Here is a 24979-nt window from a genome sequence, read left to right as displayed (position 1 = left end):
GCACAAGCTGCATTCAAGATCCGAATATAACATGTCAGATGAAGTAACAACGGGATCTCGTATGACGGCCCAGCCACTTCCACTATCTCTGCTAAAATTACTTCTTGCAATTCATCCCACCGTCACACTTGTGTCACGTTGGCAACTCAAGTCCTTCTCTCACCGACTAACGATCCCTCCCCTACGGTAGCAACGCATCCACTGATCAGCTCGAAACTCGTGGATGAAGTTTCTGTTAGCGCCCGTCAAATTCAAGGCTTTAAAAGTATTTTTTAATTATTGAATTAAATACCGCTTTCATGACTTCTACTCGAGGGGATCCAGTTCTTTGCAGGCAATCATCAGATCCTTATTCACACTGACATGACCTTTCAAACTTACTGTCAACAAAAGACATCGCGTCCTACATCTTATTGTGAAAAAGTTTTTAATAAAACGATTAAATCAGAACAGTCCTGAAATACTCCCTTGAGCACGTTCACTAGTAAATTCCTCTTCTGGTTAGATAAGCTCTTTTATGCCACTTGGTTGCTATCTTCCTTTGAGTCAGTTCCTTACTTAGCATATAGTTTCCCCTTTCTTCAACATAGGCACTTCTATTTTCTCTTTTATAACTATATTATTAAAAATAGATTTCACAAACACTGAAGTTTAAAATAAAAATAATTTAAGATGCACTCGTCACTGAGCCTGAAAATTCATGAGCTGGTTCTTTCAGAACCTGGGAGGAAGATTACGCGATTCCTCGATTTTGGTGCCTCGAGCTCCCTGTGTTTCACTTCCTGATCCATTACAATGATTTCCACCCTCTGAAACCTGCTGTCGTTATCCATCTTGTCTTAGTTTTCGGTAAAGGGGAGAATGAACTTAGGARCAGAGGGAAAGGAGTCTTTCTGTTCTTGGCTCGGACTTGTATTATCCTTCATCTCCTCCTTGTCTCCACTTTCCCGGCCCACCTTCTTCCCTTCTTTGCTTATTTGCTCAACATCCATTGCAACATTTAATTCAGCTTGACTTCGGGCAAGCCTGACTTTACCTCCGCATTCTTTAGCAAAGAAGTTGCATCCTCAAGGCGAACAGTCCTTTTCTCCTAAAAGTACGATTCCTGACATCTCTTTTGAAGGAGTTATTTATGCAATTCAGTCTGCAGTCATTTCCTACAAGCCCCCTCCTCACAGGCAGAGATGGCAGCTTTCGAATCCCTGAGGACTTCACTCCAGCAGACATCTCTAGTTAGCTCCTTCAGTTTAAAAAACATTTGCGCCCTTGCAATTGCATTACAGGTTTTCTCTCTTTCTCTTTCCCTCATTTTAACTGAAACAGAACTCTGCCCTCGGCTTCCTTCCTCTGGATCTCTTTTCCCAGGGTTTTTCTCCTAACAACCATAGACACCTTTTCTGCTGATGACTCCCAGATCGCGCTCTCCATCTCCCTTCTTTCTCACCATCCTGACCTACAGCATCRGATGGTTCATCGCCCGTCTGACAAAACAAAACTGAGCTGGTAGCGTGGCGTCCTGCTATCTTTCATCTTCTTTTCTCTGTTATCATCAATAACAAACTGTTCAGAACTTAGGCTGGAAAACCACCTCGCCTTATCCCTTTGTGCCGAGCTCTTAACAGCAAAACCAGAAGCTGGTAAAACATGTTTCTGCCAATGAGCTCTTTGCAAACTTTCTCTTACATGTTCATTGCAAACTGCCCTTCACTGTCATTTGTTTTGGCAAATAGAATGGGGTGGATGTTCTACAAGCTTGTTTATAAACTAGTCCTACATCTACCCTCTTTAATGGGAACTAGGGAGCATAAAGAAGTTCATTAAACTACTGGAAAAGTACGCCAGGATGGGTTTAGAGACCTCAAACTAACTTTCAGCCTGTTACTGAGACATGTTTTGGTAAGAACCAAGCAAGCTGGTCAAGTCCTGAACTTGGAGGTTCGGTACCTGGTCAGCTGCTCACCTGACGACTGTACTAGATTGCAAGATCTTTCAGATAGGACCACCTTTTTGTGCTGTGTCTACTGATGATTTCTACTCCATGGCCCTCTTGTCCACGTCCAACTCTCGGGAACCACAGTGTGAATCCTTGGTTCCATGTAGGCTACTCACTTTTGCTTAAAACCTCCATAAAAAATGAAAAAAAAAGAAGCACACTCAACAAAGACAAGAACAAATCAGTACCTTTCCACAGGAGTAATCTTCTACCTAGGCAAACCTATTTTTTAAAACAAATATCCATCTGCCTTCAATGTTTTTGCACTTATTTGTCACATATTTTTGATGAGTTTCTGTTGCGCTATAAAGGGCAGCTGCTCATACCCATTTACACAAGCACTTTGCTGAAGCAGTTATGTGTCTAAACCTGCCTGAAGTGTTTTTCTTTTTTTTTTTTTAATTGCGGTATACAATATACAATTTTTTTTTCTCTTGAGCAATAAGCAGCAAAATCAAAGAATCTCACAGCAAGTTGTTTTGTTTTCTAATGACTCAAGCCTTTTTATGGATTCCCTTTGGAGTCATCACTCAACGTGGCCAGCAGCAAAATGAAAATAACTTGCCACAGACTACCACCTACCATAAACAGGATGAATAATTAGTTGGGGTGGCTTCTGTAATTAAAAAAGAAAAAAGAAAAAAAAAGAAAAAGCTAAAGACTAAATCTGAAGTTGGAAATAACTCACATTCAAGGAAGAAAAAACTATTCRAAGAAACTAGAAATATAAACAAAAAATGATTATTTACATATTTTGACAAAAGTGATATGATACTCTCTTTTTTCACATAAAAGCTACAGTCCTGCAGCAAGGGAGAGGCTGGGGAACCTCCACCAAAATCAACAGGACTTTTGGATGCATAYGAGACCACACAGGGGGATTTTACTGCAGGACTGGGGCCAATATGTTATACTCAAAAAGAACAATCAGGAACGGGATATGAATCATACCCGAGACAATATCTTCATTAAAATGCATATGCATTCTGCATTTAAAAAGGCATTAAAAACCAGTCCTCCAGCTCTTATAATTTAAAGATTATAGAACAGAAAAATGTGTGTATGTATAAATACAGGCAAACAGATCCATACAAAGATTTATGAAAGCAGTAAAGATCACTGGCATTCCTGAAGCACACCTCTGTAGGCTTGGAGAGGGGCAAGATCATTTTTCATTCCTCTGTCTCCTCACTTAGGTGGTCCATTGATCATATCAAAAATGATTTAACCATTACATGTTCTTTTCTGTTCTACTGTAAAAAGTTGGATCAACAYCCAGAAGGCTAATTCTATTAACACACGGTTCACAAAGTCTTTGGCTCCTAAGTGCTACATTGTAAAATAATTGGGATACCCATTAGTACTGCAATAAACACAGACTTTCGCTGCCTGGACTCTATTGTTTAATTTTCCCAAACAGTGGTTTACCCTTCTACATTTTTCTCCCTGAAGTATCACTTTTTTTCCCTCCTATTTAATTCCACAATAAGTTCTCCTCCAGAGCTTTCTGTTGAATAAGCAACGTCTCGCAGGGTAACCAACACCGCCCACAGCTGTGTCCCACAATAGCCCCATGCTGCTTGCATTACGTCTTCTGGAGGATTCGGTCACGGTGCCTTAACTGCTACAAACACTGCTCTTATTCATAAAAACGTGCAGAAGGAGGGGCTTCCAGCAGGATTCCTTTACCTGTTTCCCCACCACAAAACAGTGAAATAAATGGAATGGGTCACAAGCTACTTGGCCGGTAATGCAAACCTACGGCTTGACAAGTCAATAAAAAGCCAACCCTTTCCTCCCTAGCCACACGTAGAGAGCCAAGGCTAGAGGCAAACAATTTGGCTGTGCCTACGCAGGGAGTCTAATGAACCCCATTATTCAGCTATTGCAGGCAAATGCCATGAAGACGGTAACCTAAATTATCAAAGTCTGAATTCACTCTCCACTAAACAGCACCCTAAGTTCAAAAGTTTCTTCGTGCTGTCTTTTTTTTTTTTATCCTTAAGCGAACAATCCTATTAAAAAAAAAAAGTCCATGAGTACCCACCAGAGGTGATACCATAGAAATGAGATGCATTCTTGAAAAATACATAGGGCAAAATTCTAGTTTAATTGAAGCTAATAGCAAAGTCCTATCTTACATATTTAACTTTTTTTTCACAGTTCCCGGAGGGTTCGAGCACTTTTCAAATAATACATATTCATGTTACAGCAGCAACTACAGCTCCCCAGCGCGCTCAACAGAATACCAACACAGTCCTTGTCTCACATCATTTCTTGTCTTCAACCAAATCAACAAAAAATGTCTCCACAGATTTGCTACTACCTTTTTCTTCCCTCCTCCCTTGGTTCCCTCACCTTTTTAAATTCTGATATTGTGTGTGTAGTTTGCCCAAGCAAATTTAATTTCCTGAGTGTTTGCAGCTCGACCCTTTAGAAAATTGGCCTTATTGAAGGTAGAAGATTCATATTTGAGGTATCTACTTTTGGAGAACATTACCCTATAATAAACTTAGTGGTACTCTGTATGCTGCAGGATAGATGATAAAGTTTTACAGAATTTCAAAAAGTATAAATAAAAAAAACTTATACTGGAATTCTGTTGCATAGTTGTGGTTGCACCTAAAATAATGAATTCTTGAACAAGTAGCAATTACGAGCAAATATATCTGATTTATGAAAAATAAACACCTCCAGGAGTCCAGCTGTGTTTCAGGTAGGGCTGGCTTCAGAGTCGGGCGTTTTCTCAGGCTGCTTTTCCCTTCGGGCTTTCATTTCGTCAAACACATGCCATTTTGCCAATTTATAAAAATGTGCGTTGTGTGCACCTTATTGCGGTGGAAGTTCTTAGACGGATGATCAGAGACATTCAGCAGAAACAGAAGATGACTGGACAGGTTCCCCTCTCCTCCTACTCCCAAAAGTATGCTTCAAGGTCATCAATTGTACCCAGAGAGATTACATCTAGTGGTCACAGAATAATTTGGTCTCTGTTGCCACTCAGTCCTTTGCTTTGAGATTCCCTACAACGGATGTCAACTAGCTCTAGCTGTGCTGGTGGCTTTTGTGATGGGGACATCACGCAGCAGAATGAGCCTCCAGAAGAACGTAAGCTGGCCCCTGCGCTGATAATTTTCCACCAAGTGGTAAAAAGCTTTAGTGAAGTTAATGAAATATCGTGAAAAAAACCCTTCTTCTATCCTTTAATCCTTTTAGGATTTGATTTTAAAATCCATAGGTTATTTAATATACATTTTTATAGAATACATATGCAGGCATATGCACAATCTGTGCAATTGCTTCTTTTGAGAAAGTTACACATCTACTCACTTTAAAAATATCTAAGACAAGAGGCAATTTCATCAGAGCGGCAGGTCAGATTTACAAGTCAAACACTTAAAATACCTATCTATCCTCCGCTCACTTCTGGCTTCCAGGCTCCCTACTGATGGCAGAGCCATGATACAATGCAGCAAGTCTGGAGCAAAATCCTGACATTTTAAGATAAAGTTTAGAGACCTGATTTCACAGATGCGTATATCCTGCTTCCAAGCCACAGAAGCACTGAAGCAATGACCAGCGAGCGGTATTCCTCTTTGTGGTCTGGCACTCGTGTCAGAAGTCATGTGGTTTTTCTTAAAAAATGTATGTAAATATAGAATAAATTTATCACAAGCATCAAAAATTACAGCACATATTTTTGCCGAAGCACGTTAGTAGCCAGAACGTCAATGCCTCATCAACAGATAAAGCTTTTTTAAACCTTAGATATATGAAACATGACGGTGTTTAGGAAAACGAACCAGACAAAAAGAAATCAAGAAGCAATTGAATAGAAGTTAAACTAGTTAAGAAGTTATGWAGTTAAATTCTGCTCATTGTTTGCAGATGATTTAAAAACTCTACACAGCTGTTTAAAAAACAAGAAGAAAAAAGATAACATCTCTAGCCTTCCTATGCTAACTCAGTTAGCAATCTTATACCTTGATAACACTGGAGGGGAAAAAAAAAAAACAGTGAAAAACCCTTCCGACATATCATTCAAATCATATCTAAAAAGGTGGTCATAAATATTTTAGAACCCAAGCAAACTAATAAGAGCTAGGCCCATTAAGGATAAGATCTTTTACAACAAATTAAATAAAACAATTTATTGAAGCCTGGACTTGAGATAAACTAGATTTACTAGCTGACCTTTTATTCATTTAAAGAACAAAATTAGCTCTAATTACATTAGAATGGAATCCAGTAAATTTCTTCTAATGTGGCATCCATGCAAGTATTGCTGTAATTGTTTACAACTAAGATGGAAATGCTTTGATTATAATCTACTTTCTACTTGTTTTCCTGTGCAGTTAAAATACTTGCAAAAAAGCTGAAATACAATAGCTTTTCCAGTATTGTTCTCCCTACCCTTCAGCAACAGCTATGTTTTCACGTCGATTACCCTAACATCATTAATAGCCGGATCTTTCGAACTGGTGTGTGTTGTGAGAATACTCACACGCTGGCCAAGCTGAAATGCAGAGACTGCTTTGAAACTAGAACCAATAAATATTTGTATTCACAGAAACAACAAAGAAGTAGAATTCCCTGCCACAATTAGCACCGATTCGTACGTTGGAGGTTGGTCCAAGCAGAGAAGCTGAGAAGCAAAATGACAGGAAATGAACTGTTTGATATAAAGCAAAGGTATTTGCCCCAGGACTGCTGCGTTATTTGAGTAAACTGCCATCGTGCTGTATTTCTGCTGTGATTTGAATCTCCATTTCAAGTGCCACCAATCTGACACCTTTTCTTAACGTACCTAAAATATTTCGTGGCCTCACCGAGATCTGTAGGTAGTTCCATGTCTTATATGGAGTCCCCCAAAACGGACTAACTTCCAACTGAACAAGTATTTTAGTAGCTCCAAAACCCTCCAAAAAGCCCTTCTCCCTAATGCAAGGAATTAAAATAACTCAATATTCCATTTATTTTTTTACTCATTAAATTCTACCAATCACAAAACGCTTTTCTTGCACCTCTTCAAGCCCATTCATGGTACAGAATGCATGCTAATCCAGATGCATGCTAATCAAAGCACAGCATTTCCACATGAAAACCAGCAGATATTCAGAACTTCATCATCAACCTCGATGAAGCATGGGTTTAACTCTTCTCTAACATAACGCATGACAAAAGCACAGCTTTTGTCTCTGCCTCTTAAGAGCTACTTAAAAGGTTGATGATCCTSCATAGTCTTTGAACTAGGAACTTAAATTCAGGTAGTAGAGGCTTATGGCATTACTTCAGAGGTCCAAGACTGTATTGCAGGCACTGGGTTACGGAATCATTTCTTAAACACTGATCTAACTTCACAATCCTTTACGCACATATAGAGATACCCATGTAGAGAGTACGTAACACTTYGTCTCAATGCCACGCTGGTCCTCTTCATAATCATCGTAACACTTGACAATGAAAATACGCTTTGAGTTCAGGATGAATGCTAATTGCTTAGGGTGAAAGCAAGGACATTATTTGGAGTAGGATTGTTTTGCTGGCCCCACGCGTAACACAAAACAGCTCCCAGGCCCAAGGAGTCAGGTGGCTCACGTATGGCTTTTACTTGAGTAACGGCCACGAGTTTCTCCCTGGGTTTTGCTTTGGGAGACTGCAACAAATCCTAAAGGCTGTTCTAAAGCTACAGAAATGTCATGTTTGCCATGAGCCCGAAGGTGCAACTGGGGGACACAGCCATCACGCCGGGACAACTGCAAGGCAATTCGTGCATCCTCCACCCTGGGGTCAGGGTACAACGTCTAGGTTCAGCCGCACTGAGGGCTGCAGCACCCAAAGCCTTTTGCTGGAGGTCTGTCAAGATGCCCTTGCTCCGCACTATAAAGTTGTGCACAGGAAACTGGGATAGAAGCAAGTTTCCCAAAAGGCCATAAAGCGAGATGTCAACATCTCTGACCCACCCTGGGCTGGTAAATGGGAAGATGAGATACCCATATGATTCGCTACAAGGAGGAGGAGTCTGAAGCCCCTTTTCAAAACGCGTGCTGGTGTTGGCAAGACCAGCGTGAGACAAGAAGCAAGGCAATGTCAGCTCTGAGACGCCAAAATATGGCCCCGACGTTTCAATTTAGAAGTTCTGACTTGAAAACATGGCCAGTTTTTTTTCCCCTTTATAAACCTTTGTACAATCCCTGAAAATAAGAGTTTAAAAGTCTCCTTAGCTCCTCTGCAAGGCAAATGGACTTGTGGGCTTTAAAGGGACACCCTGCCCCGCTGCGCACTTTGAATCATGCGCAGCAGGAGTGACAACAGTTTGGAGAGYGCAGGAGCGTTCGTACAGCAATCTGATGCACAGAAATTTTACATCACGCTCAAATATTGTGAAACGGAGAAAGCAGAAAAGGTTGAAGAGCACGGAGAGAACAGTAAAACCCCTGGCATTTTTGGGGGGGTCCCACAGAACCCCCAAAATGGCTTAATTCCCATAGCAACTTCAAACCAATATAACTCACAGTTACCTCCTGGGGAGGAGCAGCACAGGAGATTGAGCAGAGAAAAACAGAGTAATCGCTGAAGATACAATTTAACTTATAAAGCAGTGATCAGCAGATTTATTTAGAATGGCTGTAAACAAAATGCAATGACATTAGAATATTTAATGCAACGAATACAAGGGAAAAATCTATTTGGYGCTCATGTTTACCATCAGACATGAAAGCATGCTCTGTGCAATTAAAAACAACATCTTGAAAAACCTGATTAAAAGAAAATTTTTGCATATAATGCAGGACCAGCCTAAAAAAACCCAGTGACGCATGGTTTCCCCAGCTTCTCTAGCCACCTGTTTACGCTGCATGATCTTAGGATAGGATCATCCTACTTACGCTCACGCARTACAAAGTAACTATTATTTGTACAACAGCACCCAATAATTAGCGAGCTAATGAACAAACAGATTTAAAACRTGCTAAGTACGTTAATGAATAATCATCAACAGTTATAATAAAAGAGACGCATATAAAGGAATTTCAGCTGTTAYGTTTTAGAGCATAAAACAACTGTTAGCTGAATAGTATTATGAAACTTAGCTTAGGTTACACTACGGATAACCGTCCGTTAGCCTCACTAAATGCCACTGGAGGCAGCACGCTAGTTTAGATGGTGTCTCTAGAAGGGCACGAGTGGGAAACGCAGTAGGATGGATAGAAGATGATGGGTCCTACTTGGAGAATAAAACACAAAATGCAAAATCTCTAAAAGGTTTCTACTGGCAAGTGTTCTGCTTGAGTTTTCATAAGAATGGTCAAGATCTCATAGCTGTATGAATGTTTTTTGCCATTAATTTTTAAGCGTTTCCCACTAAAAATAAGAGCTACCACATGCGATAGCTGACAAACTGTGGAAAGTATATACCTTGCTGATGGATTYGTACTTACATCTTGTCTTGGCCTGCACCCACTCTTAACGTCAGCCGAGGAATAACCGGGGATGGAGCTGGAACAACTGGTTCCACCTTTATCTGCAAAAGGGAACACATTCACCAATCAAAGACTCCAAGCAGATTTCCAAAATCAATTAATTACACGAAAGCATTTATACAGTTAAACAAAGARTATACTGGCTTAATGAGACAGCCTGATGACAAACTGATCACTGCTCCCTCACACTTCACGTTGCAGCACGTACTGGCACAATTTGTTGGGAGTTTCCAGCTATACCAAACGAAAAATAGGAATTCTACACTAAAAAGGCAGCTTGACATTTCACTGTATTTGTATTCACTTGTACACTTTTTTTTAATCAAGTCTTACCAATTTCATGTTTGTCTAGAGATAGGAAAAAAGTTAAGTATGTTTCTGAATGATGACATGAAATGCTCTGTCATTAGTACTCAAACTTGATAGGTGCCCATCTGTGTTTGCACGTTTTTCTATGAGGTTTAAATTCAAGTAATTATTTCCCAGATTTATCACATAAATGCACTGTGACCCTCTTGAATCAAAATTAGCTGAATCTGCTCCAGGAATTTAAAGAGGCAAAAATAACATGCATACACTAAATAGAAACCTACATTTAGGATGGGTAACGACAAAGTCCTATGCCATGCACCATGCCCAAAGAATTTGAGCTGTACACTAGGAGACGTCTATTCTGCTGAAAGGAAATCTGCAATCTGAGTAAAATTTCTGGTTTGATACATTAGCCAATAAAGCTCTCCATACATATGTTTTAGACTACTTCACAGGACTCACTCTGCTCTTTTGTTGATATTACACAATTTTTTTAATGTCGTCCCCCATTTCTAATGCTTGGAACAATTTCATTCCCGCTTTCCATCAATATGTCTCTTAACTGCTTTCCAGGAGTCTTAAACTGTAGTGTCGTCCACCGGATAGAGATATGGAATTGAACCCTGGGTACAGGAGGTTCGGGCATGTGGCTCCGCACAGGTCATCTTACCTCTTCCTGCATGTTTCTGCTCCTCCTCCTCTTTTTGTAGTATCTATTTAGAACATAAAACTTCCTAGGACAAGGACTGCTGCTTAGCTCCAGYACACAGCACGTAAAGGCACCCACATCACTGGTCCTTTTATTACAATMCCCCCAAGACGTTCTAAACAGTGGTGGCGTGGCCTTACTTGGCAGAACAAGAGTATATAAAAGACTTATTTATGGATAGATACTAAAATTACAATCTGCTGGGAAAGAAAAACTGGGCTCCACAACTATCCTAAATCTTATTTTTTGACACAAGAGGAGAGGAAGCCTCTTTCCACAACACAGGTTTGTGCGGGGGGAGGTTTACAGGACTGGAGCAGAAGGAAACTTAAGGAACATTCACAGCTGTATCCTGGATAGCCTAGTCTTCCTCTGCATCGGTGGAGAAAGCCTGCCTAGGAAGAGGGGTTTGGAGCAGGAGTCTAACTTCAATTGCTAAGTGCAGGCCTTTGAAGGCCTCTCTTCCCCTTGGCTATAGATAAGTTGCAGAAAAGCTGGCACAGCTATATGATTTTGATTCACGAGTAAGGGCAGCTTCCTTTGGGACAACTCCGGTGAGCCCAGCTCCGCCGCAAGGACGGCTCCATTTCTTGCGAAGCCTTTCCTCAACTACTTGAGTTTACAGCTCAGCCTAGTAAGGTTAGCGGAAACTGGGTCAGCAGCTGCTTCGTGAGCCGCTCAGCCGTTCCCCCAGCACGGCTGGTAATCCCCGTCGTAGAAGCGGGGTGTGACGGCTTCAGCCATCTGGTTTTAATTTGGTCCTGCATGCAAGACAGCGCCCTAATTCCCAATCTCCTTTTCCAGCTGTGCCAAGGACAACACGCCGACACTTAAGGCAGAGCATGGACCTGCAAGCAAGCCCCGTGCAAAAGCTTCTCCTCTTTGGTCTCGTGACCGAAAACACTTTCAGCTTGTAGACTTCGGCTTCTCTTTTCTGTCATTTATGCAGAATACTGCTTGCTGCTCTGTGTTTACCTGTCCAGCAATTTGCAACGAAGTTATAGGAAAAACATTATAATAAGCTTAATTCTGCACCAGGATGGAATGCACACTTAACTATATATATGCAGTTATATAGTTATATGACTATATAACTACACTCAAAACCTGAAATGTTACCATCGATTCTTATACTGAGTTAGCACTTTAATATATGCTAACCACTACATCATGTAATAATTTGGTATTTTATAACGGACATCCAGAGCTGAAATCGTAGGGAGACTCTGAACTCATCTTTCCGGTTGCACTCAGGTCTCCGAAACGGGCATGTCGTGGAAGGTTAAACGTCCAAACAGTAACTCGATCATTGGCTCTTCCAGCACAAGTGCCGGCTAAATAAGTCATTGTGTGATGTAAAAGCTAAATTAAGGAAACATGTACTTTTAGGGGTTAAAATGAAAGAGCAGCATTCTGGAGTAATACTGGGAATTGGGGCCAGCAGAAGAGCATTTACAGTGGATTACTAAGCTTCCCAAATCACCAAAGAGGTAAAGTCCAGCAATATAAGACTCCTTTGTAGCTAACTAAAAATACATTGTCAGTGGATTTGTCCAGTTTTATGTATAAGCAATACTTCTTTCACCTGAACTAATACTAGTAGTCATATAAGCCCCTTATTGCCATGTGCTGCATTTTTTTTGCTAATCTTCAAGGATTTAGCTTCTTTGCCACATACCTCAGGGCACCAACTGATAAAGCTCTAACTCTCCATTTTTTCCAGGACACCAGCAGTGCGGCCTTGCAAAAAATGAAAATCGCTCAAGAGATTTAAAGGCGAAATTTATTTTTAAAATCCTGACTTGCAGCAAAGAGGTGGATTTAAAAAAAGCTTATCTATCAAGAATCAGTTTAAATTTTAATTCTATCTGGGGACTCTTTCATGCATTCTGGCTTTAAAGTTTATCTTTTGACAGGGACATTTTGCCAAGGTAATGGGCAGCTTTGTCAATTTAATTTGTCCAAGTTTTTATTACTGTTGAACTCCTTCCTTAATATATATAATATGTTCAGGCTACACTGAAGCTTTAACGGTTCATRTTTGTTTGTGTGTCTGTTACATTGCTCTAAAGGAAATTAGATACAGAGATTCGCAGAAGATACGCAAAATCGAATGTATGAAAGACAAGCAGCTTATTGTCTCTATTTTATACACTTGTTTAACCTAAAAAAAAGAAAAAAAAAAATCTCTGCAGAAATTCTCAGCAAAATACTGACAAAACATCTCGGGCATGAGGGGAGGAGAGAGACATGCCATACACAGAAAAGGAGGAATCCACGAAACAGAGTTGCTGCAGTCCAAAGCCTGGACGTTTAATTAACGTGGGCAAATAGACCACCACCCCATCGATTACAGATTCACCCACAGCACACAGTTCTTCGTCCTCCAGATCGCCTAGATTCTGCATTGAAAGAACATGTCAACTTAAAGAATATTTTGAGTTTCGAAGTCAGCAGTTAGGTCCAAGTCAAGCAGGTAGCACAGCAGGATACAGTCTCGTGCAGCGGTAAAAAGGGAAAGAGAGGAAAATCCCAAGTCRGAGCTTGCATTAACTATTACACTCAAAGCAGGACATAAAGAGCGTCTTGGCAAAGCTGGAACTTAAGTAGCGCTTCCTAATGCTAAGAATACAGACTTAGGAAATCCTGTATCCAAGGTTATCACATATAAAGACAATCTCTTTTTTCTCTTTTTTAAACAATTTAATGCATATTATAAGCAGAAGCGACAAAGAATTAGTGCAAACCCTGAATTAGGAGAGCAGTTTCTAATGGGATTTCTAACCTGATAACGTGCAAATACGCTGGTTTCGTTTCTTACATATTAAATATATTCTCAAGATTAGGTGATATTGGAAAGAAGAAATTGTCTTTGACTGATGTAAATCAGTAAGAGCTACAGGAGCTGAAGGAGCTCAACTCATTTGAAAACTAGGTCTCCCCCCTCTCTCTCTAAACCTAAATGCTCAAAACAAAAGGCCACATTTGAACATTTAGACCATGAATGTAGACCACAGTTTGAAAACTATTTAATTCAAACAAATTGGAGCAACAAGGCTGTGGTCTTGCTAACAGAGGATCCAGTAGCTCTGTTGAAAATCTGAGATAACTGATGAGATTGAAATATTTCTTTTCTGCCTTAGAATAGTAACAAATAATGACTAAAGCCMTTATTCTGCTCCTCATTTATGCCCACATGGTAGTCCAAAGACCTCTATAAGCTCTGAAAGAGTAGATTACTGGAAACAAAATTTAAAGTTTATATGAAAGGTATCCGGTTGATGGTCCTACCAGTGGAAATCTGCAGAAGAAAACTAGTGCACTGCAACAGTAATACATTTGTTCTAAGTGTGTTGTTGAGTCTAAGTCCCAGCTTTTCTACGTGAAAAGTGAGTTGTGGAAAACTAGAAATGTCAGGTTAAAAACCAAACCAAACCAAACCAAACCCCAAAAAGCCAAACTAAGACAATCTCACATTTAAAATCCACAAAATTGAACGCCCAAACGTCCATTGCTTCGTCACTCAAAGAGGTGGGACAATCCCTGAAACTTTCAGGGGACTTTTCCCTTTGAGCTGTTATTAAAAAAAAAAAAAAAAAAACAAACACAGACAAACAAAAAGCCCTGCTGTAATCACAGACCTTTCTAAAGCTTTTAAATATCACTTAGGAGCCAGTACAGGAATCCATGTGCACTTTTCAAACTAATAAGCCCTCACAGCTCATCTAAAACAACTTACCTTTTCGTGTTTGTGTTTCTCTTTTTCTTTCTCTTTCTTTTCTCTTTCCTTCCTCTCCTTTTCCTTCTCCTTCTTTTCCTTTTCTTTGTCTTTCTCTCTTTCCTTCTTTTTCTTCTTCTCTTTTTTGTCTTTCTTCTTCTCTTTTGGTTTCTCTTTGTCCTCAAACAATTTTTCAGGAAGCATTGGAGACAAGGAAGGTAACATGCTGGGAAGCCTCATGGCAGTTGGTGTGCTGAACAAGGGCAAAGACATTTCTTTGGGAGGTATCACAAGAGGTGCTGATGGAGCCTTTATCTTATCTTCCTTACCTTTATCTTTAAGTTTCTCYTTGTCTTTCTTATCCTTGTCTTTTTTGCCTTTCTCTTTCTCTTTCTTTTTATCTTTATGTTTCTCCCTCTCTTTTTTGGTATTGCCATCTTTCAACTTTAYTTTTGTGTCAGCATCCTCAAAATCCTTTAGTTTGAATTTATAGGGATCAAGATCATCATCTTTGAGTAGTTCCTTCCACTGAAATTTCCCTTCCTTGTTTCCTTCCTTCTCTTTCTCCTTCTCCTTGCTTTTCTCCTTCTCTTTGCTTTTCTCCTTGCTTTTCTCTTTGTCTTTTTCCTTTTGTTTTTCTTTCTTCTTCATTTTTGTCCTCAGCTCTTTTTTCAGTTTCTTTTTCACTTCTACTGATGAAGCCAACTTGGTTTTCTCCTCATAGACTTTGAGAAGAGGTTCTGGAGTTGGTGGTGAGGCAGAAGGAGAGGAGAAATAAGTGAAGTTGGTAGGAGGATTAGAAGGTGTCCCCATGTTTGCTTTTCGAATGACCTCATCAATTGAGTCATCCATTGTCCATGAAATGTCTGAACTTGAAGTCCCACCTGAGGGAGGTACTGGTGTTGCTCCTGCCTTATTTGAATTATTAGCAGAAACAGATGGTTTAGGAGTTGTAGTCTCTGAAATAGAAAGTCTTTTAGGACTAGTAAAAATTTCCCCTTCTGATTCGGAACCAGAGGAAAACTCAAAGGGATCAGGCTCTCGTTCTGCACATGCACGAGCAATCACAGCATCAATTGAATCATCAATCGTCTTGTCCATTACTGCTACTTTCTTAGACTGGTTTTCAATGTTYGGCTTGGTAGCAGGCTCAGGTGGCGTCTGCCCTTGTTTTACTTGAATGTTTTCCTTTCCTATCTTGTCACTTAATGCAGCCAGAGGGGTTCTACTTGGTGTTTCAAGCTTGACAGGTGCTTGGGGAACATGAGCAGGAACCTTTGGACTTTTAGGACTTTTGGGGCTCTTGGCGCGGCCTGGTGACTTTTTTTCTTTGGATCCAGTTTTTGGTGAACGTATGGGACTTCCAGTAGCCACTGGGGAGGGAGTAGTTTTAGGAGATTTTGTCTTCTGTCCTGGAGAACTTGTTTTGGACTTTGTTTTGGGTGCAAATGGCTTTGCCTCTAATGTTTTGGGGGTTGGCAGTTGCGATTTTGCAATGGGAGCCAACATTGGTGGTTCTGGTGAAGGAGGGGCTAAGTCTGTACTATCCTGAACATGAACCGGAGAAAGCATTGGTGGCACTTTTTGAGTATTTATTGAACTGAGAGGCTCACGTGGTTCCAAAGCCCCGTCCAAGGAGTCCCCTTTAGAAACAGCTACTTTTGGTCGTTTCACAGGTGGAAATTCCTCAGCATCAGGACTTTCTAACGGTCTCTTGCTCAGGTAGTTTTCATCATTAATTGCCTCATCCTCTTCCATATCTCCCTCTTCTTCCAGCGGCACCTGCATGGCTTCTGCGGATGTACCTCCATCGGTAGGTACCTGCTCCTCTTCCTCTTCTGCAACAAACAACATTAAAAAAAAGTATTAGGATAATCAAAAATGTGTTTTACAGAAACAAGCATCAGAGCAAATGTTCGCCTGCATTTCAGCTCATAAGAGATAACTAGCCACCTAATAGCTTCTTATTGGTCTACGTCGAAGAAAAGTGAGGCATCTGTGTTCAGTGGCACTGTCCTGCCTCACATGAGACATCGTTACAAATGAGATTCCCTCACTGCAGTGCAACGTCAAACCAATGAGAAAGGATTTGAGCGTAGGCCTCACCCATGGTGGTAGACCTTCTGGAGCAGGTCTGAAGTACACTGGCAGGGCAGCTGAAGAAAATTTCTGCTGTTCCCTTTGCCTTTACTTAGTGTCGAAGGCTCACAACTATACAGGTTACACTTCAGTCACATCTAAAATAATTCCTGGACGTTACTGGACTGAGTAGTTATACGTAGCATGCTTGCAATCACACAAACAAAATCACATCTCTGCTATTTTCACTGAATCCTGATTATTTCTTACAGTAGTAGTTGTGATTACAATTGCATGAACTTGCTTCATTCATTTTAAACAAAGGAAGAGAGGTTCAAGTATTTTTTTTGTTGTAACAGAGTGGAAAGCAAAACTGAACATCAAATTAAAATTTACTGTAATTAGCTGTCTTGCTTGTATATCACAAAATTTTGACTGCAAATTAACTACGAGGAGTAATAGACAAATTTCTTCTAGACTTTAGGTTAGTTCTTTGTACCTATTCTCAAGAATAGAAGAGTCGCCGGCAGAATTCTACCGTCTTCCTAAACCCGGTTTGTTTTTCTTGAAGAAGCACAGTCCAATGGTTAAAGCAGAGGACTATGTCCCATTCAAGCTACCAGGTCCTAGTTGTGTATTAAGAGCTTGCTATATAACGATGTTTTCTGTTGCATTTATGTGGGAACACCCCAATTCAGGCTATGAGACAGCTGAAAATAAACCATGAAACGCATGTAGTGTGGACATCAGACACCAACTGTTTCAACGCCATGYAGACATCACCTGTGTAGTTGCTCTGTTCCCTGTTTAATTGTAATAAAATATCATTTTTTTCCGCATATACCACCCTCTTCAGTCTTACATGTGTGACGCTACGGCACAGCGGAAGGAGAAAATTCACTTGAGATCTCCCAGAAAATCCGTGGCAGGTTTGAGAATAAGAGAACCTCTGATCTTCCGAACCACAGTCAAGCACTTTATCCGCTTGGATACACTTTCTCACTTCCAAAATGGAATTATCTAGGTAGGAAAAGGGATTCTTCATTTGGAATAAGAACTTCCCCACTGGAGTTATACTGACACATTTATACCGGTTGTAATTATACCATTACGTTCATGCTGGTTAACATTGCTGCAGAGATGAGGTCCCTCTACTTTACCCCGTGTCTTTGTTTATCCACCTGTAAAAACGCCTGACATTTTGTCCGGGAGGGTTTCGGAGGAAGGATATCAAGTGCCCTAAGGTTCTTGAATGAAAGATGGGGCACAAACCATTTATTATGACAGTAGATTAAAAAAAACCCACAACTTTTTAATGAGCAGGTGATTTTAAAGAAGCAAACACGGAGAAACTATAATGGGACGCTAACACTTTTTAAAGCTTTTTAGAACAGCATCTTTCTTAAACACCTCTTTTTGAGGCATTTATTTTCAGGTTTTCTGTGCTGCTCGTTCTCTGCTGTAATGTGTCAATGCTCTGATTTAGGAGAGGCGAGTCAAGAGCCCTGGGCTGCAGCACAAATCTTGCCAGCATCACAAATTAAGTAAAATGAGCTAGCAACTCCGGCTTTCGCCAGGGCCYGGAGGATTTACAGCAGCCAGCCCAGAGAGGAGACTCTGCCCGAGGATAAAGTCTTAGCCATCCGTGAAAAACAGCAATGTTAGGGAGTTTGGTTTTGCCTGGCCGGGCACTGACATTAAATGTTTTGAACAGTAAAAGTTAGAGTATAACCGGGAAATCGCTGCGGACCGAGTCTGCACCTGCTCTGGGAAAAACAAACCCTGCTTCCAGGTCGGGCAACCCGTTTCAGACTCGGTCTAAGCTGCTGCAGATATCGGCTCTCATCTGTTTTGAACTGTTTGGGGAGAGGAAGAATTAGCCTTAAGCAGATGTCATACAGCAGCGGTTGCTGCTGAGCAATTCCCTCCCAACCCCGTTCAACAGCGTTTGCCCACTGAGAGTTTGTTTCCATTTTAAATTTCTAAAAAAAAGTGATAAAACAAACACCGCACTTCAAAACCTGGATTTAGCGTACGCTTCTGCCTAGGCCACAAGACCAGAAGCATAGCCAAATCCAAACAGCTGGAAAGACAGGGTTTGCGCACACTGACCTTAAAGACAGCAACAGAAAACATTTTTATATAAAAAATATGAGGATAAAAAGATATATATGGTAGTGCATAAAGTCAAAGAGAAATGATTGCAAATGGCAGTAAAGAAATTAAAAAGTATATATATATATATTTACTAAAATAAGTATTTATTTGCTAAAGATTTCTGCCCAGCATCTAGACCTCACTGAAGTGCACCGCAATATTTCATATTTTTGTAACTCCCTCCCATCCCAAGGTGCTTCTCATGTTTTACCTACTCGGTACTGCAGAAAACCAGCAGCTGCTGGATCAAAGGAGGAAGAAAAAAAATATTCAGCTCAGGTTTGCAGAGCAAGGACGGGAGTTTTGCACGGCAGAGAAGAGCAATGCTTATTTCTCAATATTTTTTCAAYGCCTATTTTTGATAAAGGCTTGGATTCCCCCAAACGTCTGGAACAAATCGCCTGGGTCAGCGCTGCCCGATGCGGGGCCCGAGCAAGTTCACGAGCGCTCAGCGACCGACACGCATTCGCCGCTTCTCAGSCACGCTCGGGTGACGATCCGGAATCCTACCGTGGTCAAACGAAACCCAAATTTCTCTTGGAACGAGGCCACGGGCCGCTCYGCAGCGAGGACTGGTTTTCTGCCAGACGGCAGCTTTCAAACCTGAGCCGTCGCAGCTGCGGCCACGGCAGAAAACCATATAGCACTTTTCTTTTTTTAATTAGAGCAAGTTAAATCCCTCAGTGCTACATTCAGGCGCTACGGGCCCGTTCTCCTCCCGAAACGGTTCACGTTGGGGCAGGAAGCGAAGGCGGAAGCACGGCACCCTTTAAGGGTGGTCCGCTTGCCTCGGTGACGAGCGTTTAAAACCGCGCGGATGGTTTTTCCCCTTTTGCCCGGCTCATTCGCCGCCGGGCGCGTCTCGGCGTGCAATGCTTCGTGCGCCGCACTGCTTTTTAACCCTCTTTCCCRCGATCTCGCCCTATCTCTGGCCACCTTATTAATGACGCCCGCCCTGAGTTAGCATCTGCAGGTCAAGCGGGTATCACCTCGGCCATCTGCCCTAATAACTCTCTCCTGTAACGAAGGGAGACCGTTTGGGAGGTCTCTCAAGATAACAGATTATTATTATTTTTTTTCCCCCACCCCCAGTTAGAGAGCTCAGTGCTGGATCAATATTAATGCATGCATTACTGAGCCTATACGGAGCAATTGTCCGCGATGTCCGTCACTCCCATGGACAGAACCTGGCTTTGGACGACCCGCAGGTTACGGGATCGCTGGATAGAAGAAGCGTTAGAGTCCCAAATACAAACCGCGGGGATCTGTCACCCTTTCAAACCCTGGGAAACGTCTTAAGCCRAACGGTTCAAGCAAGAAGCTGAAGCTCCTGCATGTTATTTCACAAAAAAGCCACGAAAGCAGCACAAAATATCCTTCTTTGTGCATCGTGCTCCTGTAGAACCACAGCGACTCAAAGCCCCAAAGCTTATTGAATATATACTTTCTTAATTTGGCCGCGGCTCRATATCGGGACAGCACTACTCAACACTTCAATAATGAACTTTCAAGTTTACGATGATCTAGGGACTGTTTGTCCCTAAAACCGGCACAGCGGTAARAAGGAAAAGAAATTCTGTATCTATTGCAGGAAAAGAAGTGCAATCACCCRTACCATGCTACCACGCTCTCCCGGCTGCCTAATTAGAGGAGGCTGCACACGTTGCTCTCTCGACAGCAGGTCAGATGAAAGTGAAGGCAGGAAAAATATATGCAACGCTTTTCTGATTGAAGAGAAAGGCACCTAGAAGCAGGCATTCTTCAAGCAAGAAAAACGATGACATGAATATATAATTCATCATCATCTTGGTCATTACCAGACATTTTACTTGGTAGCTTCAGAGATAACAGCAGGAGTGCTTAAAGCTTGAAGGATATCCTAAAGAACATGGCACAGATTGGGATAGACAAGATCTCTGCTCAGCTCCTGGCCCTGCCAAAAAACTTACCGCGTCTGTTGGCGGGTATTTAATTTAAGCTACGTTCCAGGTCTCTTCTGGAAACTAGATTAATATTTCTCTATGTCACAGGGTGATGATAGGATAAAACCATCTGACTGCCTATGGAAACAAATAAAGTACAGAGATCTAAGAATGAACCGGCACCTCTTAGGTATGAGACGAAGCAGTCCCAGATACGCCTTGGCATCAAGCTGGACACTATTTGCTGAAGAAGGCACAACAAACTAATATTAATAGCAACCTCTTACCCCCAGTGCAATTGCTAACGTATTAATAGCGCAAAGGTCTGGCAGGTAACAGCTTCTGCAGAAGCCAACTCAGGTTTTTTCTAAGAATGTAAGATTTTGCCATTTTATTAACTTTAGTATGCCAGATACACGGTATCAGCTATCAGTGCAAACCCACTAGGACACAACACTAAAAGCCAGCAGTTATTTTCCATACAACTCATACATGCCTATTTTTGACGATTAAAAACTCCTATATAACCTGTTTTCAACAGACCTTGAACTTCCTTTATTTTCTAAAGGAATGTAAAAGGGCCAAATAAAGACCTATCAGTAGCTCATGCTTTTCTTTGCCTGCAGTTCTGCTCATGGTCGAACTCCTAGCGCTGCCCCTATTACAAAGTCTCAAAGAAAGATCTTCAAAATTGAAGCTGTGGGCAGATCTACCACAAGATAGATGTTAAGCAGGAGCAGGACAGCAGACAAGAGATGTAGAACAGACTATCTGCATTTGCCCATACTTTTTTTTAATTTTTTAAGGAAAATTAAGACTCATGAGAAGAAATAATGTGGCAGCCCCTGCACTGAAATCATTGATTCATCTTTCTTTCAAGCACATATTCCTTAAGACTGCATAGATAGCAAGCTGAAAGTTTTACATACGTGCCAGCTCAGCCTCTCAAATGCAAGAAAGTGATCCTTCCGTCCCCAGCATAGGACATTTTTTAATGAAAAAAATAACCAACAATTTTCCAAAACTATTTTCCTATTGTCTAGATAAAGCATGTGATTAAGCCAAAGATACATTTGGGGAAGTTTTAAGTCATTAAGTCAAAGGCTTAACATCCCTACTATACTCCAGTAAGCAGAGACTTTTGACTTCTGTGACAAATGGGGAGGAAAAAAAGAAAAAAAGCCATGATAGGTTTTATCTCACAGAATCATGGAACAGTTGAGGTTGGAAGGGACCTTTGAAGCTCATCTAGTCCAACTCCCCTGCTCAAACAGGGTCACCTAGAACAGGTTGCCCAGGACCCTGTCCAGATGGCTTCTGCACATCTCCAGGGATGGAGACTCCACTACCTCTCTGGGCAAATCTCTTGAACTTGTTATACCGATGGTCCTTTCCCAGAACAAACACAGTGTGCTTGTAGTCCATAAGGGAAATTGATGGAAGAGCACCAAAATTCAATCCTGATATTCTAAAGGCTGATACCCTAATGTAAGAAGAACCCACTAAGATACTTGCAGTACATTTTGAGCTTAAAATGTCAGGTTTCCTCCTATAATTTCACTGCTGTATGAATACAACTAACCACCGATGTGACTTTTTTCCTGCACAGAGTGCACTGACAGATTGCTCTTTTACTGTATAAAGGACATCATYCAAGCTATTATCAAACCCTGACATTTTCCATTTCAGCACTTTTATAGGAAGAACGTTAGTAATGCAGCACCATCGCAGAAGTTCATTTTCCATGTATCTTCAATTTGCCTACCAAAACTGCCAATGAGTTTATTACAGTCTTAGTATGTTCTAAGATGTTTATACCTTTGTGGTTTCTGCAAGGCTCTCAAGTGTGGCTCATGATTTTGCATACAGAACTGAAATACAGTACAGAGGATGTTAAAGATGCCTGAAGTTCAGCATCCAGACTTGTTAGCCGCATTTTACAATTCTGGCCCAAAYGTCTGGGTGGTGCCTCCAACAACTGGTACTAACCTGGACTGAACTTGGAGGTGTTCAACAGGAGTAAAGGACTTCACCTCCACCTCCACCTTTATCAATCACCTCAAAAGTAGTTTTTAATCTCTCAAAGCACTACAAGTGGTCTACCCAATTCCCCTCTATCACGGATGATGAAATAGGTCCATCAATCTTGAAATACGGATGTTAACAATAATCTAGTCCAGGACTTACAAATTTCCAGACCAGTTCAGAAACGGTACCTCTCCACCCTGTCGAACAACTGCTTCACATTCTTGGTTATGGATTTCTTGGTATGAAACCAACAGTGATCTGAACTTTTGAACACCAATGCAAGCRTAAGAAGTCCACAATGAGCCAGAAACAAACCACAACTACTAAAACTGTAGTTTTGCACGCACAGTACCGCCACAGCGCTGCTTTTAGAAGAAACAGCCCCATCCTTCTCTTCCTGGTTCAAGCACTTGTGCAGGAGACTAGGGAATAACCCAGGCTAAAATAAGAGAGAAAACTGTTAGTCTGAACTTAAATCCCCCATCCAGTGTGCCATGCTGCTGCGCAAAGCCTTGGGCTAGCAGAAGTCAGAGGAAAGTCCTGCACCTCCTTGCATATATCCTGACTCTGTCCCTTCGATGAAGTGACTCAACTGGCTAACTCTGAAGGAAATATATCTGCAAAAAAAAGAGGGAGAAGGATAATTTTCTGCCCAGTTGGGGAGGGAAACAGCTCATCTCAGGATAGCATAAGGGTGTGGAAAGGAGGAGGAAAGAGGAGAGGAGACACCCCTCTTTGGGCATCGGATATTGTATCTTGGTTCAAGCTACAAGGCACAAGTTTAGCTTCCAGGACAACTTCAGCATACTGGAAGCCGCAAGACTAACACTTTTAAATACTTATTAGTGGTGGTCCACACYGTAATACTTTTTCGAATATGCAATGTTTATCAAAGCATACTACCCAGAATTCTTAAAATGACACACCCAATTTCCTGTTAAAGAGAGAAAAACAGAGTTGGCAGATTGTTATCAGCTAAACTCATAATCTCTCTCTGACCTTACAAAATATCAATCCYGTATTTGTGCTGTATGCAGCAAGCAAAAATGTGTTTCTGTCTAAATGCAAAGAGAGGGACCTTATTTTTGCTTTGACTTCTTAATAGYGGCTCGGCAATTTTGCCTATTGCATATACCTACACAAATAAATGCACGTGCATGAAAATGTTATGTTAACGAGGCTGGAGCTGTTATGAATATTTTGGATTACGATTAAAAACAACCAGAGAAGGATCTTTAGGAAGTGATCTGGCGAGAAAAAGCCTGAGAACCACCTAGCTTCCTAGCAGCAATACTACAGTAGAGCAGGCTTTATTTATTTATATAGGCAGCCCGGTGTTACTCTGAATTATCTGTGATTGAGTCTCTTCCCCAGACTATCTGGAACACAGTATAACATCCAAATGACCATCGTTTGATCAAAACATACTGCTGGAGATAGAAAGCTCTCTGAMCAAACCGTGGACAAATYTGCATGCTTTTTATTGTACTTTCTGCTCCCTCCTATGATGTACAATGTGTAGCGGAATAGGACGCGTGCACAACTCACCCTGGAGCAGCCACGCAGGTGCGTATATTTTCTCTTTAAAGGAACATCTGACTTTTAAAAAATGAAATTATTAGCAAAGACAAGGTAATTAGGCAATGACAATTCGCACGGTACAACCGATCAATAACAGAGTATATTAGCGGGACTGACAGAGGTGCGAGGCTGATATGTTATAAATGGCTATATACTGACCTGTAAAAATGCAGCGTTTCCCTAACATTCTGCACAATAAAAAACTAAAATGCTATATAAGCAAGCCAACCTGAAATGACACCTAGTATTATAAATGGCCTAATCTATATGTTAATACTGTTGTATCACATAACTGCAGCAAGACTAAGATAACAATATGACTTTGGGGTTTCTATGGCTACATCCTGGGCTAACGTGCCTGAAAGGCCTTGCTGCTGACACCACACAAGCTTTCTGAGTGCTTCTCTTTGGTTATTTATGATATGATTTATGATAACGACAACATCTCCTATTTTCTCCCCTCGTCAGATACAATAAATTGCCATCGTTAATCACCGGTCTTGCTTCAGCTATGATTACAATAGTATAATAGGGCCGAGCTATGGTAATACTGTGTATTAAGGTGKKTTTTTTYCCCCCCCTTTAAAGAAATATGCACAAGTAGATCTTTGTAGCCGATGTCAGTATCTCTAGTATTTTAATAATCTTCCTGCGAGTATTTCGGGGCGAGGATTCCATTACAACTGCGACTCTGTACCGTTCCCCTTGCAAAGATCAAATTTATGATCTAAAGACTCAAAATCCACCCGGTATTATCTGTAGCTAACAATTCTCAAATGCAGCGCGAGGGGTTTATGTGCATTTTTCCTGACAAAAAGAAAGCAGATGGTCAGTCTTTTCGCTTTGCACCTACATATCTGATCTTACTGGCTCAGCTTTCCAAACTAGCTTTTCAAGGATCGCAAATCTTACTAAAAACAAACACACTGAATCTAGGTAAATGTTTTGAAGGATTTTACAGTGCTTTCCCTTTTATATGTTATTATCCTATATAAGAAA

General features: G+C 41.1%; 1 protein-coding gene across 1 annotated transcript in view; it reads right to left on the bottom strand.

Moving 5' to 3' along the window:
• Positions 1–24979, bottom strand: part of TAF3 (TATA-box binding protein associated factor 3) — a 102355-nt gene that overhangs the window by 11132 nt on the left and 66244 nt on the right. Inside the window, exons 2-3 of the mRNA XM_026091163.1 lie at positions 14235–16051; positions 9433–9515 (exon numbers count right to left, since the gene is read on the bottom strand). Of these exons, the coding sequence (XP_025946948.1) occupies positions 9433–9515; positions 14235–16051 (1900 nt within the window). The remainder of the gene's footprint in view (positions 1–9432; positions 9516–14234; positions 16052–24979) is intronic.

This window comes from Apteryx rowi, unplaced genomic scaffold (assembly GCF_003343035.1).
Source record: "Apteryx rowi isolate R43461 unplaced genomic scaffold, aptRow1 scaffold_9, whole genome shotgun sequence".
Taxonomy (NCBI): Eukaryota; Metazoa; Chordata; class Aves; order Apterygiformes; family Apterygidae; genus Apteryx; species Apteryx rowi.
Note: the sequence above shows the minus strand (reverse complement) of the source record. Positions and strands in the feature narration are given on the sequence as shown.